This window comes from Lycium barbarum, chromosome 12 (assembly GCF_019175385.1).
Source record: "Lycium barbarum isolate Lr01 chromosome 12, ASM1917538v2, whole genome shotgun sequence".
In the NCBI taxonomy this organism is placed as follows: domain Eukaryota; kingdom Viridiplantae; phylum Streptophyta; class Magnoliopsida; order Solanales; family Solanaceae; genus Lycium; species Lycium barbarum.
This window is the reverse complement of record NC_083348.1, coordinates 101709960-101735304: the sequence shown is the minus strand read 5'-3', so window position 1 is coordinate 101735304 and position 25345 is coordinate 101709960. Positions and strand designations below refer to the sequence as shown.

The 25345-nt window shown below is 36.8% G+C and overlaps 3 protein-coding genes across 9 annotated transcripts; 2 read left to right on the top strand and 1 right to left on the bottom strand.

The window, feature by feature from the left end:
* Positions 1-7069: 7069 nt before the first annotated feature.
* Positions 7070-10768, top strand: LOC132622214 (EID1-like F-box protein 2). Of its 2 annotated transcripts, none has more exons than XM_060336778.1 (3): positions 7070-7353; positions 9364-10131; positions 10294-10768. In XM_060336778.1, the coding sequence occupies exon 2, from the start codon at positions 9373-9375 to the stop codon at positions 10123-10125; it is 753 nt and encodes a 250-aa protein (XP_060192761.1). In that variant the 5' UTR covers positions 7070-7353; positions 9364-9372; the 3' UTR covers positions 10126-10131; positions 10294-10768. The 2 variants fall into 2 exon arrangements, with proteins under 2 accessions (XP_060192761.1, XP_060192760.1); XM_060336777.1 differs by having other exon boundaries at positions 7071-7353; positions 10379-10768.
* A 2442-nt stretch (positions 10769-13210) lies between these two features.
* Positions 13211-16904, top strand: LOC132621265 (pentatricopeptide repeat-containing protein At3g29290). 6 transcript variants are annotated; one of them, XM_060335457.1, is made up of 6 exons: positions 13211-13377; positions 13477-15156; positions 15641-15822; positions 15902-16046; positions 16151-16234; positions 16546-16904. In XM_060335457.1, the coding sequence occupies exons 2-4, from the start codon at positions 13555-13557 to the stop codon at positions 15978-15980; spliced, it is 1863 nt and encodes a 620-aa protein (XP_060191440.1). In that variant the 5' UTR covers positions 13211-13377; positions 13477-13554; the 3' UTR covers positions 15981-16046; positions 16151-16234; positions 16546-16904. The 6 variants fall into 6 exon arrangements, with proteins under 6 accessions (XP_060191440.1, XP_060191442.1, XP_060191441.1 ...); XM_060335459.1 differs by having other exon boundaries at positions 13212-13377; positions 15945-16046; XM_060335458.1 differs by having other exon boundaries at positions 13216-13377; positions 15945-16068.
* Positions 16905-17152: 248 nt separating this feature from the next.
* LOC132621264 (chaperone protein ClpB3, chloroplastic) lies at positions 17153-24619 on the bottom strand. Its single transcript, XM_060335454.1, has 10 exons — positions 24275-24619; positions 22633-22851; positions 21500-21737; positions 20972-21167; positions 20744-20798; positions 20503-20653; positions 19938-20246; positions 19077-19342; positions 17973-18899; positions 17153-17864 (listed from the first exon to the last, which is right to left on the bottom strand). Exons 1-10 carry the CDS (start codon positions 24488-24490, stop codon positions 17538-17540), a joined length of 2904 nt encoding a protein of 967 aa, XP_060191437.1. The 5' UTR covers positions 24491-24619; the 3' UTR covers positions 17153-17537.
* Between the last annotated feature and the right edge of the window lie 726 nt (positions 24620-25345).

Here is a 25345-nt window from a genome sequence, read left to right as displayed (position 1 = left end):
AAGATTTTGAGCCGCAGTTGGAGCATTATAGACTGGTCATCATTTTCTAAGTGGATAATTTATTAGGTAGGAAGATTCAAATAAGTTCGACATCGTTTTAAAACAAAACCACTCATATTTACGATCATGCAATGGCAAGAATAAATGCTTGAGAACACATCATTCATACGCAAATCTCTGAACCTCAATATTACTTTAAAAAAAAAATTAGATCAGTGAACTCTAGCCATAAAACAGTACTACACTCAAGGTTTAAAAGGCATTCAAAGGTTTAAACAGGTTTAGTTCAAGCACAGAGAACTTCAACCATACATGACTTGGATTTAGAGACAACTTGTTAGGCAATATTTGACTGCAGCAACTGGATAGCGACTTGAGAACTTAAATCATATCATTTGGACAAAAGACCATGAATTCACTGACTATGACCAGGACTTAAGCATACAAAGTAATAGCGTGGATTTAGATTCTCAACTCACAGGGAGCTGGCATATGAAGACCTAAGTAAATTATCAATGAGTTATCTAAAGCAAGACGGATCTTGACAGCACATTTGACCCTCTTTAGACTTCATGTTACATATTGCTAACAGGATTTAAGTGATTTAAACTCCAGCAGGAAAATCATAAGGAAGTTAGGCATACAAACATGATTAGAAAGCTTTCAATCTATACCAAACAAATGACTAATCTCATAGCAGTAGACAATGTCTGTGTTAGCTAATCTCTGGGCATTTTAGACCTTAATTAAGAGTATACTTAAGCTAGCACACGATATATGATGGGATTTAACACTCTTCTAACATGATTTACAGACAAGTAAAGAGACATGATTTAACCGTACTAATAATTCATCATGCATCTACTATCAATACTATGGCTGCATTAACATCCTGCTTAATTAAACTAAACAAATAAATTAATTAACAACATTATACTTAATGACTACTTGTCAAACTACAGCTGGGCAATGATCCACGGATAAGCATAGCCAACTAAAACTAACATATAATCAACAAATGACTAAAATAAGCACATAACTAACAAATAAAAAAATGCTAATAAACTGCACTAAACTATCATATAATCAATTACACAGGACCAGAAAAATGCCAGAAATAGAGAAGGAGTAATTACGGACCTTCTTCGGGTGCAGCGAAATGGAGCTTCGGATCCTTCGATCTACCTCGAAACACCACGAAACCCGAAATTATACATGCGCGAATACAAACAAATACTCAAGGCAAGAACAGAAAATGATTTAGTGTATTTTAATCGACAACCCAAAATATATGATCACTGCAAACTGATATACATATTTTCGGGAGATTTTTGCGGGCAACTAAAGCTTCTATTTTAGGAGGGATTTCAGCGGCTGAACCACTTGTTCTTGGGGAATTTCATGAATCGAAAAATCCTCCCCTTTCAACGAACATAGAAATCATTATTTATAGGGGAAATCTAGGGTTTGCTTGTGAAGAAGAGAGAGAGGAGCGGGGGGGACAAGGGCGAGTGGAGATGGCAGTGGAGCGTGGTCGATGACGATGAAAGAGGGAGAGATGAGGAAAAGGGAGGAAAGAGAGAGACGATGGGGATGGCGGCTTGGCTCAGGAAGAGAAGAGCGAAAAATGAAAGCGAAACCCTTTTCCCCTAAAAGGGTTTCCCTTATTTTGAAATGGATGGGTCGTCCGGGTCGGTTTTAAGGGGTAATGGGCTGGGTATTAAAAATGTGGGTTAATTGATTTGGGCTAGTGAATTAAAAGAACGGGCTGATTGAATTAAAATGTGGCCAGGTAAATTGAAAAATGTGGGTTGATTTATGAATTGGTCCGAAAATAGTATGAGTTGATTGGGCTACTACACTTAAATAAAAGACCTATTTAAATAACTCTATACTAAAGTGTGTTAAAATATTACTTAATGCAATTATTAGTGCTCAGATAATAAAATTATATGCCGTCGTAATAGCCGTGCAATAATATTTCGAAAGTCCACAGTAAATAAACACTATTATTTAATTATGCAAAATAAATGCGATGCGTATGCATAAGGTGGTAAAAATGCCGAAATGATAAAAATTGTGAATTATAATAATAATAATAATAATAATAATAATAATAATAATAATAGTAGTAGTAGAAACGGTAATAATGACAGGATAATGCAATGCCGGTATTAATAAAAAACTAATAATTATAGTAAAATATAAATATATTTTTTAATTTGCCAAAAAAAAATATTAGAAGCGTAAATAGGTATTTCGGAGGAGAGGCGGGACAAAATTGAGTGTCAACACCCCTGAGCGGCCCCCCGACCCCCTGAGTGGGCCACCCGATGCAATTCCAATTCACGATCCATGTTTACTAGATGCAACCACAATAATGCTTAGAAGACTTTTTAAGCATATTCAAGAATCCAAACTGCTTTTTAATTTCAGTCAAAATAGAACACATATGGAGGGTGTAAGAAAAGGTAAAATTTGGATGTCTAGACCCAAGATGGAAGAGATGGGGCATAGAAATTTTTACATCCAACTCTAGTTTTTCGAGCAAACGATCAAGTGCTTCCATTTATATTGCAGCTCTTCATCTAAACCAACAACTCCTCCACCCACTCCTTAACCCCCACAAGATAACACGACTTCAGAAAACAACATACACTTAAGTTCTAGCTTGCGCATTAGCTCGACTAACTCCATGGGTTACCAGCAAATTCAACCACAAAATTGGTTATCTTGAGTTTTAGAACAAGAAACTTGGCTTGTGTGTGTTTCTTCTCCCATGTAAGCTCACACTACAAGTTGCCTAATTGGTTATCTTGAATTTAGAACAGGAAACTTGGCTTTTGTGAGTTTCTTATGCTATGTGAGCGCACAAGTGAATTATTGCAGGTTTCCCGATAGTATGGTAAGGGTCAATGCAAAACTAGTGAACTTATGATGAAATATATGTATTAGTTGTAGTTTAGAACAAGATTCATTAATCTTAATGACCACCTTGCAGGATTATCACCAAAAGCATGAAGACTTTACTAAAATGTAGTCTACTTGCAGCTCATTAACAAGAAGAAGAAAGAGAGAGAGAAAAAAAGGAACCAAACTTTAAATTCAGAAATCAAAGAATAGAGAAAATACATTCTTCATATCCCAATGATTTTCGAGCCTTTAGGTGCTTAACTAATGGTCGTAGGCAATTGCATCTGTGGATAGCGGACCGGAAGGAGATGTAGATAGCCATAGAATGGGGTTTGTGGTAATCTATATCTATATATAATATAAAGCTAGGCATAAACAATCTTATGTGGCACCTCTCTATGGCTTCCATTGGCATTTATCTTTTTTCTCCTTTTTTTGATATTTTCTCAATTTATTTTACATTTTTTGGTTCATTTATGCTACTAAATAATGGATGAAGCATCATAAAGCCCAACTAAATGCAGCAATCAATTGCAATTAAGTCCAATTGAATGTTAAGTCTAAATCATCCTACGTAGCATCCCATTTTCCAGGTTTTTGCCTTTTGAAGTGCAATAACTCTCCCCTAATTAAAATATTTCTCATAAAGGCTTAATAATTGAAAAGAAAAACTGAAATAATCATCAAATCTATGCATCTCTTCAACTACCGATATAAGCTATAATCAATACCATATATATATATATATCATGTACCATTATTTCTTCTCCAAATCCAAAATTCACAGAACTTAAAACCTTGAAAAATCATTTTCATGGCAGAATTAGTTTTGGCTTGATTTCGAGTGCTTTAAAATGTGTCCGCTGAATTGGAGTTTCAGACAATGATTGGTGAGTTTGCTTTTGCATTCACAAAAAGCTTCAGTCTTTAAAACTTTTTTCGTCCTCTTTTTCTTTATTTACTTGTGTTGACTCCTCTCTCAAGTCTCAATGATGGAGGTTTTGAGATAGTAAAAGTAATTACTAGGGGGAAGAAATAGATTTATTTTTTTTGTTGAAACCTTTATACTAAAACCTGGAGGAAAAGATGAGAATGGACCATTGTAAAAAATAATCAAGGAGATGAACAAAGAGAAAGAGTAAAAAGCCATTGTAGAAGAGTCATAAGGAAAACTACAATTTTTTATATATACAAATTCATTCCATCGGAAGAAACCTAGATGCAGGGTAGTTCTTGATTTCGTATCTCGGCAAATTTATTTTCCCATCGATACTTTTAACCATATACTTATAACTTTAGTTATTATACTTCTAATCAAACTTTGAACAAGAGAAAGGAAACATATGTTTTTAGGAAATACCTAATTTAATTTCTTTTGTAGAGAATATGGCCTATTGCTCTTGCAAATAAGACTAAAGAGGGAGAGGAACGTGGAAGAGAGAACTAAAGAGGAGTTCGAGCCTAGTGACTTGAGTTTCTTATTCTTAAAATTTGTGAAAAAAGAAATTCTTGTATAAATATAAAGATGATCATAAGGAATATGATGTTGGCGTTGAAATTCTATTTATATCTTTCCTTCTTAATTTTTTTCCGGTTTCTTCCTATTTCACTTAATTTTCCCCTCATGTTTGTGTCACACTTTTAAATTTAGAAGTAATGCAAGGTCATATATGGTTTCTATTCCCAACAAGGTCACACATAGTTGACCTTGAATAAAATTTAAATCAACTAATTGGAAAATTTAAATTAACGAATGAGTACACATAATTGACCTTGTATGAAATGTAAATCAACAAACCGGGGAAGGGAATGTCCCCAATGTCATTCATATCATAGTCATCGTAAGGTGATAAGGATATGATATTGGTGAATAATGCGCGGAAGAGACAAACAATTTGAGATGTCTTTCCTAAAAACGGAACAATACAGGATGGATACTTCATAATTAAAATTTAAGAGACCACATCAATTATTTTGTTGACAAAGAGATAGAATTATGTTGCTGAGTTTAGATATCGTTAAGATCATTTTCTTATTACATCGGACATTCGCAAGTGAATCCGAAATGTTAAAATAGAGTACGATAAAAGATTACAAAAATATGATAATCATGAATATATGTTTCATACTTAAATTCAAATGTTTTCCACAATTCTTTTGTCACATAACTTTATAGAGGATGATAAACAACAAAAATATGGTAATGAGTAAAACTTGATTTTTCCTTTTAAAAAGTTTGATATTGATATTGATACGCAATTATGTTTTTTTACGACCGCGCGAAGCGCGAACATGTATACTAGTTAAGTTGTGCACAGTTTGAAATCTCTAATAAAAAAGAATCATGGAGTAATATATTTTTATTCTTTGCAGATGAGAAAGAGTATTGATTCTATATTTTACTAACATAAATAGTTGATATAGCATATGATATGCTTCTTATATATAGTAGCAAATTCTAAATAAGAATAAGAGTATTTTAATTTTTGCATACGTATTTTGGTCGGTCGGGTTGGAATTTTTTAAATTGAATTTGTATTTATTACACTTAATTTTGTTTAAAAAGAAACAGTAAGAGACTATCACCGGTCAGGTATGAATTTTGGGTTGAACCTGATTCGAGTTTTTAATTGAATTTGTAAATTAAAAGTAAATAAACTAGTAAAAATGTTAAAAATAAATAAAATAGTAAAAAATTATCACCCATCGGAAGTTGAATTTTTTCGACATATGGGACTTTTGTGTTAGGAAACATAGTTAAGCGACTTTGGTGAAAGAAAGTTATAGTTGTATGTCCACATGCGAAATTTAGCCATTGTATAAAGATGAATAATAAACTAAATTTATATAGGAATCTTTTATAAAAAGTAATGATGTTCAAGCACCGTTTATTCTAGTTATGTTTTTAAATTGTAGTTAGATATTCTCTCCGGTTCTAAAAAAGTGCCCACTTAGCTTTTTTTTTTTCTTCAAAAAGTGTGTTTACTTATCAAATCAAGAAAAAATCAACTTTTTTTATTCAGGTTTACTCATATTAAGTGTTAAATGCTGAGTGATAAGTCTGAAACATAATGTGAGAGAGAGAATGGTGTGAAGAGAAATGTTGTTACCAATTAGAAACCAGGTCAAGAAAAGATCTTTGAATTTAATTTCTCGATTAAAACATTTTTAAGTTAAGTCCGCATAAGAGGAGATAAGAAACTCATTTCCTTATTTACTTCATTTTCCTTTTATTTGACCGGTATGTATTTTATATTTTCTCAGAAAAATATCAGTCAAGTGTTTATTTTATTAAATTATTCATACTTACCTACCGTATGTTGAAATCTAAATTTGACTACTAATACTTCAATAAAATTAAGAAACGGTCACTTAATGATAAGAATAAAATTAGAGAAAAATAATGAAATCTTTCTTGATTTACTAAAGCCAACAAGTAAAAAGAAAAAGATTTTTTTTTAATATATAAAAAAATGAAGGAGGTAATATTTCAAAACGTCATATATATCTCAAACAGTACCCTTAAAATAAGCTAGTTGTGCACTACTTTCCCCTTGAAATCAAACGCCTTGGTGGGCAACCCGGGGGAGCGGATAGGATGACTTTGTTTTGTGCGGATTGTCCTTCAAATGCACTGGTCTTTAATTTTGTCTCTTAAATTGATGGTCTTTAATTATTGTCTTTCGCTTAATACATGAGGTTTGAGATTCGAATTCCGGCTCAGTAAGAAAAAAAAATCACAAGGCAGAATTTCGTTGCAAAATTAGGCCTATTCGGATCAAAGTTAAGCCTTAAGACAAAGTTTTATAAAATTCTAACTGAGTTAAAAAAAAAATTGTCTTAATGCAAACCTCTACCTTAAGGTAGAGTTTTGTCTTCAGGCATAAGACAAAACTCTGCTTTAAGGGAGAGTTTGGCTTATGCCTGAAGGCAAAACTATCCCTAATCATTCAGAGATTGAGTCGTTGATCAGGAAGAGTTTAACTGTAAACTTTACTTAGGTTTCAAAATATGCCTGAAGGTCTAATTTTAGCTTGAATAGGTTTAATTTTGTTACGAAACTGTACCTTGTAAAATTCTTTTAAATTTTTAACTAAATAGAAATTCGAACCGGAAATCAAAAAATTTTAGTGAAGGGCAAAAATAGACCACCAATTTGGGGGACGTAAATTAAAGAGCAGCACCGAATAAAGGGAATTAGCCATGGGATGATTGGTATATCGATGGAATTGGGCCATGCAAGTGATGTTGACAAGCCCAAGTATCCTCTTCTTAGCCAAACGGGTCCCAAAATATCATTTGATTGGTTTGAACTGGACAAATTCCTAATGACGTCAGCTTAAACGGTTCAGTCAATTTCATTGTCCTAAGTCCATTGAACCCACCACTTTTAGCTTCCACCGATTATCTCGTCGGCCAACTTCTCCGATCTCTTATCTCGTAAGTTCTCTTTTTTCACTCAGTGATTACACAAACCCTAATTTATGATTTTGAAATATTAAAGTAGGATTAGAAATGTGAGCTGTATTGTTAGGGTTTTGTTTGATTTAGCTGAATGATAAGACCTTTGCTCCAATTTTCATAATTTTATCTTGTTCGATGAAGTTTTTTTTTTTATTTTTTTTGCATCTTATGTGGTAGTGCAATTTGTTGCTTGTACTAATCTGATATTTTGGTATAAAACGCTAACATTTTCACGAAGTAAGGGAAAACATTAATTTTATCTCCTAATTTCAGAGAAAATATTTAGTTTGTTTGGTGGAGTGGAAGTCATAAATGTGATATGTTTAGTAAAAAAAAAAAATTCCAATTGTTCAAATGACAGATTATAATTTCTAATAAATTTAAACTTGTTTGTATCTAACATGGTTTTAAATATACAAAATGAACAATATTGCTCTTTATTCATTCTTTATAAAGGCTTGATGTGATATGTACAGTCTAGATTTGTTTTTTCCTGGCATGAGTCATGTATTGCAAAAAAATGTTTCCTTGACGAACTCATTTTCAAATGTTTGGTCACATTGAACTGTGGAAGATGTTTTTTCCAAGGGATCTATTCCACCAAAAGGGGGATGGGGATAGGAACTTTTTTCACTTTATGGATGTCCAAACTCTTACAGCCTTACTTCTACTAGTAGCTTAAATAAACACTTGGACGTTATTTTCAACCCTTAATCCTTAAAAGTGTCAGCCAATACTTATTGCATATACTAATGGTTGCACATTACCGTTTATCACGTACTTTTAACTAACCAAACACTACAAAATGATCTAAGGAATGTTTTCCAACAAAACATTTTACTTCATACCAAATGTACATGAAGTGTAAAAGCAACCTACAACTGAGATCTTCTTATCATTCACAATTCCTTTATGTGTCGGCAAGTTGCTCTTCGTCTTAAAAAAAAAAATTGCTTTCCCAATTCCCACTGAAGCGTATTGTTCACCTCTACATTTGATACTATTGTGTTCTATTATGACCCGCCTTCTTAGAAAAACATTTATGATCCTATGTTTATTTGGAGCTAGAACAGGTAAAGCCAGCCATAAGTACATTCCATCTGCTTCTGGGACCTGTAAGTTCATCTTTTAATGGCTATGAAACCAAACACTTCTGAGTTCCGAGCTTGTGCCACATTTAGATTTCCATCCTCTAGAGTCCAAATCTCTTTCAAGTTGTTTAAAACTAAATTATCTTTACTCATCCTCAGCTTACTGGGTCTTATTCTTCTGAACTTTCTGTAAATTCTTTATTTATCTTATGTCACGGGCCATCTGTTGAGTACCACTAGTTCTGGAGCAGTATATATGCTATATTCGCCTCACTGAACCCTTTTGTTCAAAGTGACTGATGGCCATCTTGGAAAACCTTTTTTCTGGTACTTCTGCATTTTGCTCATTTCTGTAACCTATAATAGCAACATGGCCTGGGGAAGTGTGTTCTCGTCTTTATGTTCTGCAAAACCATTGATCGGTAAATTACTTTTTGTTGATAAGTGTTAACAGGTAAATGATTTAATTAACAAAATATAATTCTGTCTTTAATCAATTGATAGTGATGTAGTAAAAGTAAACTTATCAAGCGACTAAGTAGACAGATTACTTGCTATCAATGGGCTTTTTAAAATCCTTTAATCCTGTATTCAAACATACTAGCATGACTGATTTGTGTATAGGCTTGTTGACTAGAGTCATATCCATTCGATTTCTCAAAAGGATTACAAATCCTTAACTTTTCGAGGAAGCCTTCATCAGTGGTCGTGAATGACTGATTTTTTCGATCTCTTCTATATTTTCATTGTTTATGCCACTAAACAACCATTATTCAGATCACTTCTTCCCTTTTTTACAGCCATTTGAAGTATCTTGGCATTTGATGTCATCTTTGTGAAAGTTTTAGAATATATAACCTAACTTTTGTTGTCATTTCAATTATGCTGGCTGCAGTTGTAAACAATGATCATTACTAAACAATATCGATGCATACACTCGGCTAGTTGTTTGTGCACAAAAGGGCATCTCAGCGAAGAAGTTATATTTCTGGTTTTTCAGCGATTGAATTGGAACCCCAAGTTGGTTGCAACTCTATCTTGTGTTTGCAAATGGTTTGATGATCTTGCAAAGAGAGTGCTGTGGAAGGAGTTTTGTAAGACAAGAGCTCCAAAAATGATGCTTGATTTACAGTCTAGTGGGAGTCATAGTGTTGATGGGAACTGGAGAGCTCTTGGAAAGCTTCTTATTTACTGCTCTGGGTGTACTAAAGGTGGCTTATTCAACAACATCCATATTCCAGGACACTTTGTTTACAGGACTAGGTTCTCTAGGACCTCTGGAAAAAGCTTTCTGTTACCACAATGCAGGACAGATGTTTTGTATGTTTCTGATCCTTGTGAGCATCTTGACCAAGGAGATGAGGGAGATATTGGGTTTTTTCGGGGGATATTTAAATCCTTTGCTAGCTCAAAAGTTCGTAAAATGTTAATTAAGAGGGAGGCTCAGCTTCATCAGACAGAAGTATGCCCTTACTGTAAGGCAAAACTGTGGAGCATGTTGCAAGCGAATATGGTACCAGCAAGTGCCAGCTGTAGATTGGGTGCTTATGAAGATGCAATCGAGTATTATGTGTGCCTTAATGGGCATGTGCTTGGGATATGTACCCTCTTGCCCTTGTCCGATTCTGAGGAAGCTTCAGAGCACAGTGATGCATGAATGCAGGTATCATTGTCAAATTGCACATTTGTTGCTTGATGTAAATGTGTTGGCTATTTTTATTTCACCACTGTCCTGTTGCCATTTTAACGTGGCGGAGAGTTCACTATGCAACCTTTTATCCATTGAATCATGTTGCTCATTTTCTGGTTTATTTTTGTGGATCAGATAGGAAAAAGATGATAAAAGTCCTTGGATTGTTCTACGATGTGCATCGTGAGTGCCTGCAATTGATATACTGCTTTATCCACAGGTGTTAAAAGACGGGATTCCGTCGATTCGGGAACTTGGTGGGTACTGTTTACTGAGAGATAGGATGAATATGCAAGTCATTGAGCCATTCAGTGAAAGATATCTTTTGGTGGACAGCGGAGATGGAGCTGTATTTCTGCAAGATTGCCTCTTCCCAAACTTATCTGATCCGCCTACCAGTTCACTGGAAACCTGTAACTGATCATTGTGCCTCAGTTGTAACAAACACCAGAATTTGTCTGTATATTTTATTTATGACCCCAAATTTGCATCTAATTTGAGTGACACGTTAGGATCTACAACATTTCGAGAGTTGTTTGTTGTGAAGCAGTTAAGTTGCACCATGTAAAGTTTGAAATATTATTGAATGCAGTTCTGATTCAACGAGTCATTTGCCATTTTCTTTCAGCTTATTCATGTGCCAGGAGGGTAGGAGAGTTGTATTAACAAGATTGTTTTGTCTTGGATTGTATTATTCCATTTAGTTGAAGCTAAGGAGATAGTCGTTTTTTTTTTTTTTCATTACATAGTGGGAAGGGGAAATGAGGGAGCATTACGATTTGGGGAATCGAATTCTCACCAACAAGGTGGATGTTCAGGTAGTCAGCTAACTGAGCTACTAAGATCCTCCACGAAGATAGTGGTATAAACTAAAATGATCACATCGAAGGACTAGTGCAAATTATCTTTTGGATGATTAAATGATTTTCACATCGAATGGGTATGTAACTTAAATTTATTTATTTATAATGTCAACAAGTTGTTAGGGAGATATCCAGAGTTGCAACAACTATAGAGGTATCAAACTGCTAAGCCATACTATGAAAGTGTGGGAAAGGGTGGTGGAGATGAGGGTGAGGAGAGGTGTGTCTATTTCAGAAAACCAGTTCGGATTCATGCCGGGACGTTCAACTACAGAAGCCATCCATCTTATGAGAAGGTTGGTGGAGCAGTATAGGGAGAGGAAGAGGGACCTACACATGGTATTCATCGACCTAGAAAAGGCTTATGACAAAGTTCCAAGACAGATCCTATGGAAATGCTTGGAGGCTAAAAGTGTACCTGTGGCGTACATTAGGGTGATCAAGGACATGTATGAGGGAGCCAAAACCAGGGCGAGGACAGTAGGAGGAGACTCAGAGCACTTTCCAGTTGTGATGGGGTTGCATCAAGGATCAGCTCTTAGTCCGTTTTTATTTGCCTTGGTGATGGATGGATTGACACGGCAAATTCAAGGTGAGGTGCCATGGTGTATGCTTTTCGCGGACGATATAGTCCTGATTGACGAGACTCGTAGCGGAGTTAACGCTAAGCTGGAGTGTTGGAGACATACTCTGGAGTCTAAAGGGTTTACGCTGAGTAGGACCAAGACAGAGTACTTGGAGTGTAAGTTCAGTGAAGCAACTCAGGAGGCTGACTTGGAAGTAAGGCTTGGTACCCAGGCCATCCAGAAGAAAAGTAGTTTCAAGTACCTTGGGTCTATTGTGCAAGGCAGCGGGGAGATTGACGATGATGTCACACATCGTATTGGGGCAGGGTGGATGAAATGGAGGCTTGCTTCCGGAGTGCTATGTGACAAAAAGGTGCCACCAAAACTTAAGGGCAAGTTCTACAAAGTGGTGGTTAGACCGACTATGCTGTATGGGGCGGAGTGTTGGCCAGTTAAGATCTCTCACGTTCAAAAGATGAAAGTTGCCGAGATGAGAATGTTGAGATGGATGTGTGGCCACACCAGGAGTGACAGGATTAGGAATGAGGATATTCGGGATAAGGTGGGGGTGGCCTCGGTGGAAGACAAGATGCGAGAATCGAGATTGAGATGGTTTGGGCATGTGAAGAGGAGAGATACAGATGCCCCAGTGCGGAGGTGTGAGAGGTTGGCCATGGATGGTTTCAGACGAGGTAGGGGTAGGCCGAAGAAGTATTGGGGAGAGGTAATTAGACACGACATGGCGCAATTACAGCTTACCGAGAACATGACCTTAGATAGGAGGGTTTGGAGGACCCAAATTAGGGTAGAAGGCTAGTAGATAGTCTCGTTATCCGTTCTTATTAGTAGTCGCATTATTGCAATATAATTTCTTGTGCTCCTATTTCTGCTATTATCTGTTATTATGTGTTATTTCCTGTGCTTTGGTTATCCTGTGTCATCTGCTCCGATTTCTGCTATTATCGGTTATTTTCTGTACTCTGAGTATCCTATATTATCTGTGTCGCTTGCATTATTTCATTTCCATATCGCTTTAAATCTCTTATCTGAAACTCTTAACCTTATCTAACCTTATCTGACTTCTCTTTATGCTTTTATTGAGCCGGGGGTCTTTCGGAAACAGCCGTCCTACCTTGGTAGGAGTCAGGTCTGCGTACACTCTACCCTCCCCAGACCCTACGATGTGGGATTTCACTGGGTTGTTGTTGTTGTTGTTGTTTGCCATGGCCTTTTTAATTTGGCTAAAGATGAAAATATCAGTAGAGGAATCAACGTGAGATTTGGAGAATACTCTAATGTTCCTAATTTGTCTTAAAAAAACATTTTTCGGTGATAGAATGAAATAAACTTGAATTAATCTCTATTAGTTTACAATTAAAGTCATTTTGATTAATTGATTGAGGAGGGTGTTGCATCAGCAGAAATTTACCTTGATTGTCCTCTTTTGGAATAACTGTTTTGTAGATAACCTCTTTTATTTCACTTGTAACTTATGAACTATTTAGACCATGTTCTAAAGATACCTTCTAAGCAAAATCAAAAATCTTTTAAGAAAACATTATGACAAAGGTATAAATTTTTAAGACGTGCAATTTCTTGCTAAATGGGCTGGATCTTAACTAAGGCTCACTAGTTGAGGCCCATTCTACCAGCAGATTTTTGTAAATTGGGTACTTATCTTTATCCTTTTTCCCTCAATTTCTCCCAATTGTTCTTGTTTTACTTGCTCGGCCAACTGTCACTTTCTTTTTTTGTGCTGAAGCGGCAGATTTTTACCTTCTAAATTTCAGGTAAATTTCAATTCTTTCCATTATCAACTGTTTAAATTGAACGATAAATATTGGAACTTTAATTGGTTATGGTGCTTAAACTCTATTGAATTTCTTCAGGTGGTGACTCCAAGTTCTAGTATTGAATTAGGTGAGAAATTCTTGTCTTATGAGGTTGTTGTACCTTGTGGAGCAATTATGGTACATGTAATAAAGAACTTGCCTACTTTAGCAGTTTCTTTAGATGGTAATGAGAAGAAAAATCGATTTTTCTGTTCAAGAAGGGATAAGTTAAAATACCCACGTGGGATATTCAATCTTTATACTGGAAAAGATAAGGGGTGTCTTAGTTTTAATAGTTCTAATTTGGTTACTGCTTTTGATCAATGCACTTTGTTTGGAATAAAGTTGTCAATATTTGGCTTCAAGAAAGTGAATAACCAGTGCGGCATAGCTCTGAATGTCGCTTATGACCTCGAACCTATGTGTGATGGAGAGAGTGAGAAAGAAAATTCAACCAAAGATGTGTATAAGCTGGAATTGTCTGGTAAGGAGTGTTTGATGAATTCGTATACTGAAAATCTTGATTCTAACCAACCTTCAAGTTTTCTTGAAGAAACAAAAAATGCAGTTGAGAATGGGGTAATATATTTAGAAGAAATGGATGAGGAGGTATTGTCAAAAAGGATCTTGAAGCTCAGCAGACTAAATAAACCCAGAAGCTCATTAGCGATATACAAGTCGATGATTTTTTCAGGTCTTAAACCTGATTTACATGCATGTAATTCCCTTCTTTCAAGTCTCTTGAGGAATGGAATGCTTGATAATGCCTTAAAAGTCTTCAACTCAATGAAGGCTAGTGAGCTAACAACTGGCCACACTTATAGCTTAATTCTGAAGGCAGTTGCTGATGCTCGCGGTTATGACACAGCAATAAACATGTTTGGTGAATTGATAAGCAGTAGGAATCTTAGAGAACAAATTGATATTATTGTATACAACACAATGATATCCATTTTTGCAAAAGCAAACAACTGGGATCAGGCACAGAAGATTTGGAAAATTTTGAAGGATAATGGTCAAGTTGGAACAACAGTCACTTACCGTCTGTTAATTTGCACATTTGTTCGCTGTGGTCAGAATGAACTAGCTATTGATGCATACAGTGAGATGATTCAAAATGGGTTGAGCCCAGAAAGTGATACGATGCATGCTATTATTGGAGCATATAGTAGGGAGGGTAAGTATGACTCTGCATTGAATACCTTGCGATGTATGTTGGACAGTGAGCTTAAGCCAAATGCAAGAGCATGCAACGCAGTTATCAACTCACTTGGAAAAGCTGGCAAAGTCAAGCTTGCATTTGAGGTTTACGATATGATGAAATCATTAGGTCATGCACCTGATGTATACACATGGAACTCATTGCTTAATGCCTTAAACAGGGCAACCCGATATTGTGATGCACTTCAGCTTTTCGAGCGAATCAGAAATATCCAAAGTGTCGTTTTGAATGTGCATATATTCGATACTGTTTTGACATCGTGCCATAAACTTGGGTTGTGGGATAAAGCTATACAAGTACTGTGGCAGATGGAGGCTTCTGAACTCCCAGTTTCAACTGCATCCTATAATCAAGTTATTGGAGCTTGCGAGGTTGCAAGAAGACCCAAAGTTGCATTACAAGTGTACTACCGCATGGTTCGCCAAAAACATTCTCCTGATATATTTACTCTATTGTCATTGATGAGAATTTTCATCTGGGGTTCTCTCTGGAATGAAGCGGTGGAAATACTAAAAGTAAGTTATGACATTCATTGCATCTTCTTCGACCTTAACTATTCCCTTCTTTAGTTTCCCTGCATTGCAAATAAATCAGAGAATAAGCTATAATTGTGGGTTTGATTGTTCTTTTTTCTTCTTTGGGGTAAGATTTTATTTGAGAGTAAACTTGCTGATGGATCATCACTTGTATGGGAATGTGCAACATAGAATGTCGAAAACTCATATCCGTGAAAGAAACTGCACCAAAATGTTGATTATTAATTGATAAGTTATTTCTTCTGTTTGAATCTGTTTCTACCATTTCTTCGGGTCAACCTTTTACCACAGCGCCCCCCTCCCCAACCCAAAAAAAAAAGAACTCCAATCCCAAAACAGAGGATTCCTATTTATTTTCTTTAAATTGCTTTGACATTGGAGAGAACTGATTACGGAGGAAGGAGGCATAGCAACCATGAGACATCACTAAGTCGCTTCAACTCTTATACTTGGTGTTTTGCAGTTCTCTGAACCAAATGGATCTCTTTACAATGCTGCTATTCAAGGGATGTGTTTAACAGGAAAGCTTGATTTGGCTAAGAAGCTGTACACGGAAATGCGTGAGAGAGGCCTTCAACCTGATGGCAAGACACGGGCTATGATGCTGCAAAACTTACAAAAAAATTCCAGGAGAAAAAAGAAAACGTAATTTGCAAAACTATGATTGAGAAAAGAACAACATACTTTACATTGACATTAATAAGAGATAGTGTTGCCTATGTAGGTTCTTCTTTCTTATAAATTCTCATATGAAGGTTAACCTGAAGGCAGATAGAGTCAATGGGTGCAGCACGTGCTTGTAGCTGAGTTGATGGCAAAATATAAGTTTGTCTTTATCGTCATGTAGAAGAGTGAGAAGACCCACCAAGGTGCAGATACTCTAATGAACAGGTTCTTTTCAACCCTGTGCAAACAAATCACTCTAGATAAATTCCCTCCCTTGTGTTATGTAACATTTATTCTTGATGTGCAGGCAGAGAGCAATGCCAATAGACAAATTCTATTTCGGGCATGTCAGTGTACGTGGAGATAGCAACTTGTGCCTCCTCATATCATGGTCAGTGTTAATAAGATTTAAGCGAACTCTCTTTCCTCAACATCCAGCTTGTATATTTAGGCATAATTAACTCATCCCGAATCGCAGCTAAACCCTCTCTTTGATTGTTTGCATGAAAAGCTGGCTTGGTAATATCATCTCTTTCTTGCTATTCGAGTATTCTGTTCCATTCTTATTATTCAGTTGACATTTGAATTACCCCTAAGCTCATATCTCTTATTGTGGTAGTAGCATCGTCTATATCAGTTAGTTGTTCAGATTCTTCAGTAGATTTATACTAACTTATCCTTATTACTGCTTTCATTTCCCAGATTGTCTAAAGCCGATAGGGCACTGGGGATTTGGCGATTTCTGGCTAGTCTTGCTGATTATAATGATGGAACTATGGTAGTCACAAGGTGGATAATGATCAACCAGAAGAGGACAGGATCCTGCTAGGTCTGCAGAGTTACTTGGCAAAGCATTCAGACTCTCTACAACCACATATCGTATGAGAATTGGTCTTTGCAGTCTGTTCAAGCCCACTGAGAAACATGAAAGTCTGAAAATTCGAGGAAACACATGTATTCAGGCATGTTATACATTTATAGAAAACATTTCTACATAAAAACTCAAGCGCTCTGATGTAATAACAAATCATTGTATGGATGATAGTCCGTAATTAGATTCAGCATGTCCAAATAGAAAACCCATGCTTGGTATCCTCCCCCTCTGTTTACTTTCTCATCCCCCAACCCGCCTTCTTTCAACTATACAGATGCCAACTTATAGGCAGTTAAACACAAGTTAGTGCGACGCATAAACAGAAACAAACTGGAGGAACTCAGGGCTCTACTAAAAATGACTATAGAAATTGCCTTCAGAGCTTTGGTTTAACAGTAAGTGCGGATAAGGTTAGGCATGTCACAAGTTCAGATCTTATCGAGGACAAAAGCCTGGTAATAGTATTATACAAGTTTACGTCAAGCAGCTGCATGTTCTGATGGTAGCGAAAACTAGACCACCATTGATTATTCACTAGTCATGCATGCACAACAGGAGGCGGCCCTTTATAAAAGATGCACAAAGCATGGCGAACAACACAACTTTCCTCAGGCTAATATGCTAATATAGAAAGAAAAAAAATTCCACATTGATCAACTGCATATATTTGCTATTCAAAGCAGCGAAATATGTATATCCAAAATCTATGATACAAGAGCTACGAGTTAGTTGCTCATAGTACGTATGCAACCTCAAGTTTCCGGCAGCAAGCTTCTTGATTCTCCGCTCAAGTATCTGAACCAGATTCTCATGTGCAGCCTCATAGTTTCTGAGAGAAAGCTTCTTGGTTCTCCGCTGGAGAATCTGATCCAGATTCTTGTCTTGTAAACAGTAGCTTCTGCTGAGGAAGTTGCCCATTGGAGAATGCTGTAACCTCCGTGTCTATTAAAACAGTATCCTCATCCTTGAAATCTCCTCTTAAGATTCCTTTGGCCAATTCGTTTTCAATATTCTGCTGGATCACCCGCTTCACTGGCCGTGCTCCATAATTGGGATCGTAACCAAGACTTCCAAGTAGTTGAATAGCAGCATCACTCACGTGAATCTTCATTTTGCGATCAGCTAATCTCTGCTGCACTCTCTCAAGCTGCAAGAACACAAAAGGCGTTATAAATATTCCACTCAAATAAATCCAGAAACAACGGCCATTTTCACGATTGACACTCCACGAAAAAGATTTGAAAATATATGTTACCTGTAATCGCACAATTCTACTGATTTGTTCACGATCAAGAGGCTGGAATACTATATATTCATCAACCCGATTCATAAACTCAGGGCGGAACACTGCACGTGCAGCCTCCATCACCCGTTGCTTTATTGTTTGATAAGTCGTTTCCTTCGGCAAATCATCATCATCCGTATTTAGAATATATTGTGAACCAACATTTGATGTCATGATGATGACAGTATTAGTGAAACTCACTGTGCGTCCTTGTGAGTCAGTCACCCTACCATCATCTAAGATTTGAAGGAACACATTAAATACATCCGAATGAGCCTTTTCAATTTCATCAAACAAAATAACAGCATATGGTCTCCTGCGAACAATCTCGGTCAACTGCCCTCCTTCCTCATAACCGACATAACCAGGGGGAGCTCCTATCAATCTTGAAACTGCATGCTTCTCCATGTATTCGCTCATATCAATGCGCACAAGTGCTTCTTCAGTATTGAATAAATAGCTAGCAAGCGCCTTGGCTAGCTCCGTCTTACCAACCCCAGTGGGACCCATGAACATAAAGCTTGCAATAGGACGATGAGGATCTGAAAGTCCAGCCCGTGAGCGCTGGATTGCCTCTGCTACTGCTGTCACTGCTGGATCTTGACCAACAACACGCTTGTGTAGCTCCTCCTCCAAATGCAACAGCTTTTCCCGCTCTGACTGTTGCAACTTAGAAACAGGAATACCAGTCCACTTACTGACAATCTCTGCAATATCATTGCCGGTCACTTCTTCTCTGAGCATTGATTTCCCAGACTTCATATAATCATCAAGTTCTTTTTCTGCAGTTTCAAGTTGTCGCTGCAAGGAGTTTAGACTCCCATACTTCAGTTCAGCAGCACGATTAAGATCATATTCCCGCTCTGCTTGCTGGATCTCAACATTTACTCTGTCAATCTGTATTTAGGAAGAAAGTTAAACAAGCTCCACCTCAATCTAATTCATTTACATCTAAACTGCTCCTACAACTAATTCAATTGACAGCTAATAAGAGTGCAGTTCCAGTCAAGAGTGGTTAAACAAAAGAGGCGCTAGTTATGATCAAACTTAAGTAGAGAATCTTCAGTTGCATACCTCTTCCTTAACGGACTGTATGCGAGTCATGACACTTTTTTCATGCTCCCACTGCTCAGTCAGCTCAGCTTGCCTCTCCTTTAATAGAGACAATTCAGCTTCAAGGCGGTTTAACCGATCTCTCGATGCTCTATCTGTATCATTAGTTAGAGATAGCCTCTCCATCTCCAACTTCAAAACTGCACGATCGATCTCATCAAGGGCTGTAGGTTTTGAGGTGATCTCCATTTTCAGTTTTGCGGCAGCTTCATCAACTAGGTCGATTGCTGCATTTTGAAAACCAGCACTTTTAGCACCGATAGTAAGTCCATAAAGCACAAGTATATTGGACTCCACATTTTTGCAAGTCAAGTGCATGCACTTGGTGTTATGTGATGACAAAAATTTCAAGATATATGCTTGATGTGACCAAAAATGTGGCCAGATCACTGCTCGAGTTGTCTCTGTTCCTATATTGTATTGAAAAGACCAGGTTCAAATGTCATTGAAGTGATGATTAGTAGTTAGATAGGATTCAAAATCCACCAGCAGGACTAAAACCTGCATATTGCAAGTTAGACCATGCGAAGGCAAGGATGATCTGTTCTTTTCCTAAATCTTAAATCAAAATTATACAAGCAGGGAATCTTAGTAGTCCAGTTGGTTACCTGAACTCCCACCTTGTAGGTGAAAGTTCAGTTCCCCACCTTGTAATCCCTTCCCCCCTCCTATTCATAATTGAAATTAAAAGACTACACAAAGCAGATAAACTACACAATTAAGTTATAGCACCATGAACAATACAGTACTTATACTATCAAAGGAAAAAACAAGTTGCTCTATAGATAACAGCTTTTCAGCAAGTCTCATGTTATTTCTCACCTTTGTCAGGTAGAAAACGTCCGCTAATATAACGGTCGGAAAGAATAGCTGCGTCAACAAGTGCAGTGTCTGAAATGCGGACCCCATGATGCAGCTCATATCTTTCACGCAATCCACGAAGTATAGAGACAGTATCTTCAACTGTAGGCTGGTCAACATAAACTTGCTGGAAACGACGCTCCAGGGCAGGATCTTTCTCAATATATTTACGGTACTCATCCAAGGTGGTTGCACCAATACATCGTAATTCTCCTCGACCAAGCATCGGCTTCAAGAGATTCCCAGCATCCATTGCGCCATTCGTGGCACCTGAAGAAAACATATGATTTTGTTTTTTCACGAGCCAAACCAAAAAAATAAGATTGAAGTCTAAGCTTCTGTGTGTAGCAGACATATAGGCCAATTAACTCGTCAATTACACGTCCATGCAGCAAACTACCACAAGGGGAGAAAGTAATACAAGGGCTCAAGGGAAGGAGCAACAAATATTGATTTTCAATCACAGGCATTCCGACAACATATATAACAGCATTTTGACATCTGGTGATTTTTCCTAAGAACATACCTGCGCCAACAACAGTATGTATCTCATCAATAAAAAGGATGATCTGTCCTTCGGATTCTGTCACTTCCTTAAGCACAGCCTTCAATCTGTCTTCAAATTCACCACGGTATTTTGCACCGGCTATGAGCGCACCCATATCAAGAGATATCAACTGCACAGAGGAACCAAGCATGTTAATTAATAAAGATATTTTCTTTCATGAATTCAGCTGAATGCAACAGCAGATCCCTTCATCACTAACCCGTCGATTCATCAAAGCCTGAGGCACATCACCTTGCACGATTCTCTGCGCAAGCCTATCAAACAGGAAGAGAAGAATATAAGTTATAAGCAATGGATGCAGTATTTTTGAAACATATGACAAATTGAGAACAAATGGAACATATTCCCGAACGTGCCATACAAATCAAAGTTTTAAATCACATGCCCAGGGAATCTACAACATATTCAATAAGAAATATAAACTTACCCTTCAGAGATTGCAGTCTTCCCAACTCCAGGCTCACCAATTAACACTGGGTTATTCTTTGTTCTCCTGGAGAGGATTTGTATGCATCTACGGATCTCATCATCTCTGCCTATAACTGGGTCAAGCTTTCCCGCTCTTGCCATAGCGGTCAGATCTTTTCCATATTTTTCTAGTGATTCATACTTCCCCTCAGGATCTGCAAGAGTGTATAACCGAGATTTATAGCATGAAAAGGAAGAGGTAAAGAAATATTGCAGACACGCTTTAACAAGCATGTGTTGGGAAAGTAAGATAGGTTGTAACTAAGAGGCTAATAGTGTATACCCAGTCAAATTTTCGTATTAACACATTCCAGACTACACTAGGAAGCAGCTCTCTGTATCACATGAAAGGGAGAAGATCCAAGTGTAATGAACATAATGGCCCGCGTATGAGTTAACTATGTCTGCATTCTTACACTTATTGACAAGCTCCACATATGCAAATTAGTCTTGAAGTGCGCTGCTAATTACAGAAAGAACTCATTACCTTGATCAATAACATTTTGGCGTCCCCTTATGGATTCGATGGCAGCTCTCAGTGTCTTCGTGGAAATCTGGAAATCATTAAACAGTTGCTTCCCAAATCGTTTATCTTGAATGAAGCCAAGAACCAAATGCTCAACTGACACAAAGGAATCACCATACTCTTTCTTGTACTCCCTGGCTCTCTGCATCAAAGCTTCCAAATCTCGGCCTAACATAGAACCAGCTGACTCACCAATTACCTGGAAAGACATTGTAAACAAGAAGAAAGATTCAGCTATCTATAATACATAAGAGAAAAATGTATTTAACAGCTTGTTATTTGATTGATATCAGAAGTGAGTGGAGTGTAAATACCTTTTTAAATTTCTAGACAGAAAAGTGGATGCTTTTCATGAACACTAACTGAGCCAGAATTAGCTCCCCTGAGCTATTGTCTTTTCATAATTTAGCTGCAAAGAGAGCTCGACTCGGCTAGGATGTCGAACTTTCTTGGCAAGCGCATTGATAGTTTTTAGCTCTAAAGGTGGGTATGAACATATTCAGAACATGAATAGGGGCAAGATGATCAAAGGCAAAAAGGAGCACTCTCCGCTTAACTTTTTTGAAATTTTTTACCACCTACTATTTTGTTGTTGGTTAAAAGCATGACACCCTAGACAAACCAACATAAGAGTAGGGACCTCTTGGTAAATCATGCAGTAGAAGTCCATAAACTTAAGTTGTATGCAGATAAAAACTACTTTAAACCATTAGAAGTAACACTAATCACAACAATAAAGTATCTACTGCTGAATTGGGTCAGAAAATCAAATGCAATGCTCATGTTAAGATAAGTCCTTGAGAAATTAAAAGTTTACAAGGAAAACCTTACATGCTTGAAAATGCTTATGTATGGACTAAATGGTTCATTAGATCCGTTTAAGATAAACTGACTACTACAATTAACGTGAAAATGGCAGCTGATCAAAGCAGAATTTTTAGCTAAACACTTCATGGATAGAAAATGAAGAAAACACCAATTGCTGTTGATAAATGAACATTAAATCATTTCTAAGCAAGATTAGAAAAGAACCAATAATACATAAGTGAACATGTCATATTATTATCAAACGATTGAGTTGATCTGAAGCATACCTTTGGTTGTCGTTGAATAAATTTATCCGTAGCCTCTAAAAGGCGGGTATTATCTACACCGACCTTGGAGAATATACGGCGAGCCAGCCCGTTCTTCTGCTCCAATAGTGCCTTCATCAAGTGTTCAGTCTCTACTATTTGATGCTTGTTCTCTTTTGCTATTTCTGGCGATGAAACAATTGCTTGCCATGCCATTTCCGTAAATTCTTGCTGAGTGATCTGCCATTACAAAACCAATTAACTGAATAGAGTTCAGAAATATACTAATCAATACATGACGCCTCAATCCCTAATCAGTCAAAACGGCAATATTAAATCATCCATATTCTTTCCACTCTATTCAGATAAATTTCATTCCAGCTCACTGGTTCTCTCCCTACATGGACAATTAGTTGATCTCAACTGACTGGTATTGCTATCTGAACCCTTTGCTTACAGCTCATTGATTCCAAGAGATTTTAAGGGAACAACTCTATCTAGCTGTACGGATATATCATTCACTCGCATTTGCCAGACAAGTTTATCATTCTTCATCCCCAAAAGGCACAAACACACACACGAACCCAAGGGCACCCAGATAGCAAAAACGAGCAAGCACAGAGAACGCACTGCATTTTGGTCAATATATTTAATGAGAGAATGGTAGATCAGACCAACAATGATTTATCAACTGCTTGCCACCCCAAGATGTCAAACAGGAGATTTTTCCCTTCAATTTTCCTACTATGCCTCAATCATAAACTAGTTCGCATCAACCCGCACGGGTTGCTCTGTTAGTTGGTTGAGCATGGGGCTTCCATAATGGAGGTCTCAGGTTCGAAACCTCCTGTCTACAAAAAGCAGGGGATTTTCCTGGGTCGAACTCGTCGCACGGGCTTGCCTAGTGCGGGTTATCTCTTCTGTGTGGCTTCCAAGCTATTGCACAGAAGCGGGTTTACCCTGTGCGCACCCAAAGGATTGCGGCTGCAGGTTCCCTTGTCATAAATAAAAAAAAAAAAAAAAAAACTAGTTGGTATCAGTCATATTAGTTCTTCTCTATTCGAAACCATTTCCTACAACAACAAACAAGTTGGAATTAGAAACCGTTTCCATTCCCACTAAATTGATGTGTCCAGTGTGGCTGCTCTAAAAGGCTAAAAGCTTTTAGATAAGGTAGTGTACACAATGTAATTTCCTAGAAGTTATGGTATTGTATTTGAGTTCCTTGGAAAGATTGGATCCTAGAATAGTTTGTTCAGTTCCAACTTGGTAGAATGTGTTCTTAGCTTTAATTGATTCCAACAAAATTTTAGGTTTTTTTGAGACATCCCAAAACTATAACACCATCTATAAATTTAGCTCAAAACTCTACACATACATCTCATACTATATAAGTTTTACTCCCTCCGTTCACTTTTAGTCGACACATTTCGCTTTTCGAGAGTCAATTTGACTAATCTAAGCTAAACTGAATTAGATTAATTTAACATGTTTAAATAGTATTGGTTGCAATTCTTCTCGAGAAAATTCACGTTAAAATATTGATCAAAGTAAAAGTGAAGAGAGGAGTAAAAATAAGTTGTTTTCAGAGTTGCACATTAGCGAAACAATAATTAAAATTAGAAGTAAAAGTAAAATGCACAAGTGAATATAAGTGGGTTACCCTTCCTCCATTTGAAGCATCGCAACGTACAATAAACCTGTCAGTTTTTCTAGTAGTGAACAACAACACATCCTTATTTCTCTTCAATCTTAACGAATTACACTGAGATTTAACGGACAAGTTAACAGACGGCGGTGCCTGAGAACAAAATAAAGATACTCTATTTGAAGAAGGAACGCAAAGTTGTACGCTGGAAATTGACGTCACAGTGGACATTATTATCGTTAGAATTCAGTCTATGTTGCAGTGGATAGGGGAGTTTATAGTAAAAGTTGGGGACTTTGCGTGAGAATATAATAAAGTGGAGATGTGGGATGAAACGGAGCACTACAATTAGGGAGGTGGATGGAGTGTTCTGGTAAGTTCCGAGAGAGAGAGAGCGCGTCACTTCTGTTCGTACACCTGGCACTTTTGATGGGCATAGCTGGACCCCACAAGTGACATATACGATCCAATCACCACCTTCTCCATTCAACTACGCTCTTCTAGACTTCTAGTCATATCAAAACTAACAAACTTATCCGCTTAAAAAAAACAATAGTAAATTCACAAAATGGCCTTCTTGCAAAACTCTTGAGTTATAAAAAACTTTTGCAAATATAAACAATAAATTTAATCTTTTGTATATGAATATAAATATTAATAGAATATACTATGTATATATATCGATGATATCCATGGATGTCATTTCAATACGTCAAGCACCATACTTACAAGTCCTATAAATAGGAAAATCTTCTTATGTAAACTTGATAAGAATTTTTAATCAATTAGCTCTTTTTTTTCCCCTTAGAAAATAATTAATTTCTTATATTTTTAGAAACAATAATGTCTTTGACTAATAAATATTTAATATGTACATATGCTTTCTAAACTATTTTTCGATATTTCTCTTATTTTTGAAAAAAAAGAAACAAAGAGGATGTGTGAATGAAAAGAAAGAGAAAAAGAAAATAGAAAACAAATAAATTTGCATGGTCCTCTTTTCTTCAATTTTTTTCACTTTTTTCTTTTACCTTTCCATTTTTCCCCTTTTAATAATTTTTTGTAGCATTTTATTATATTAAGAAA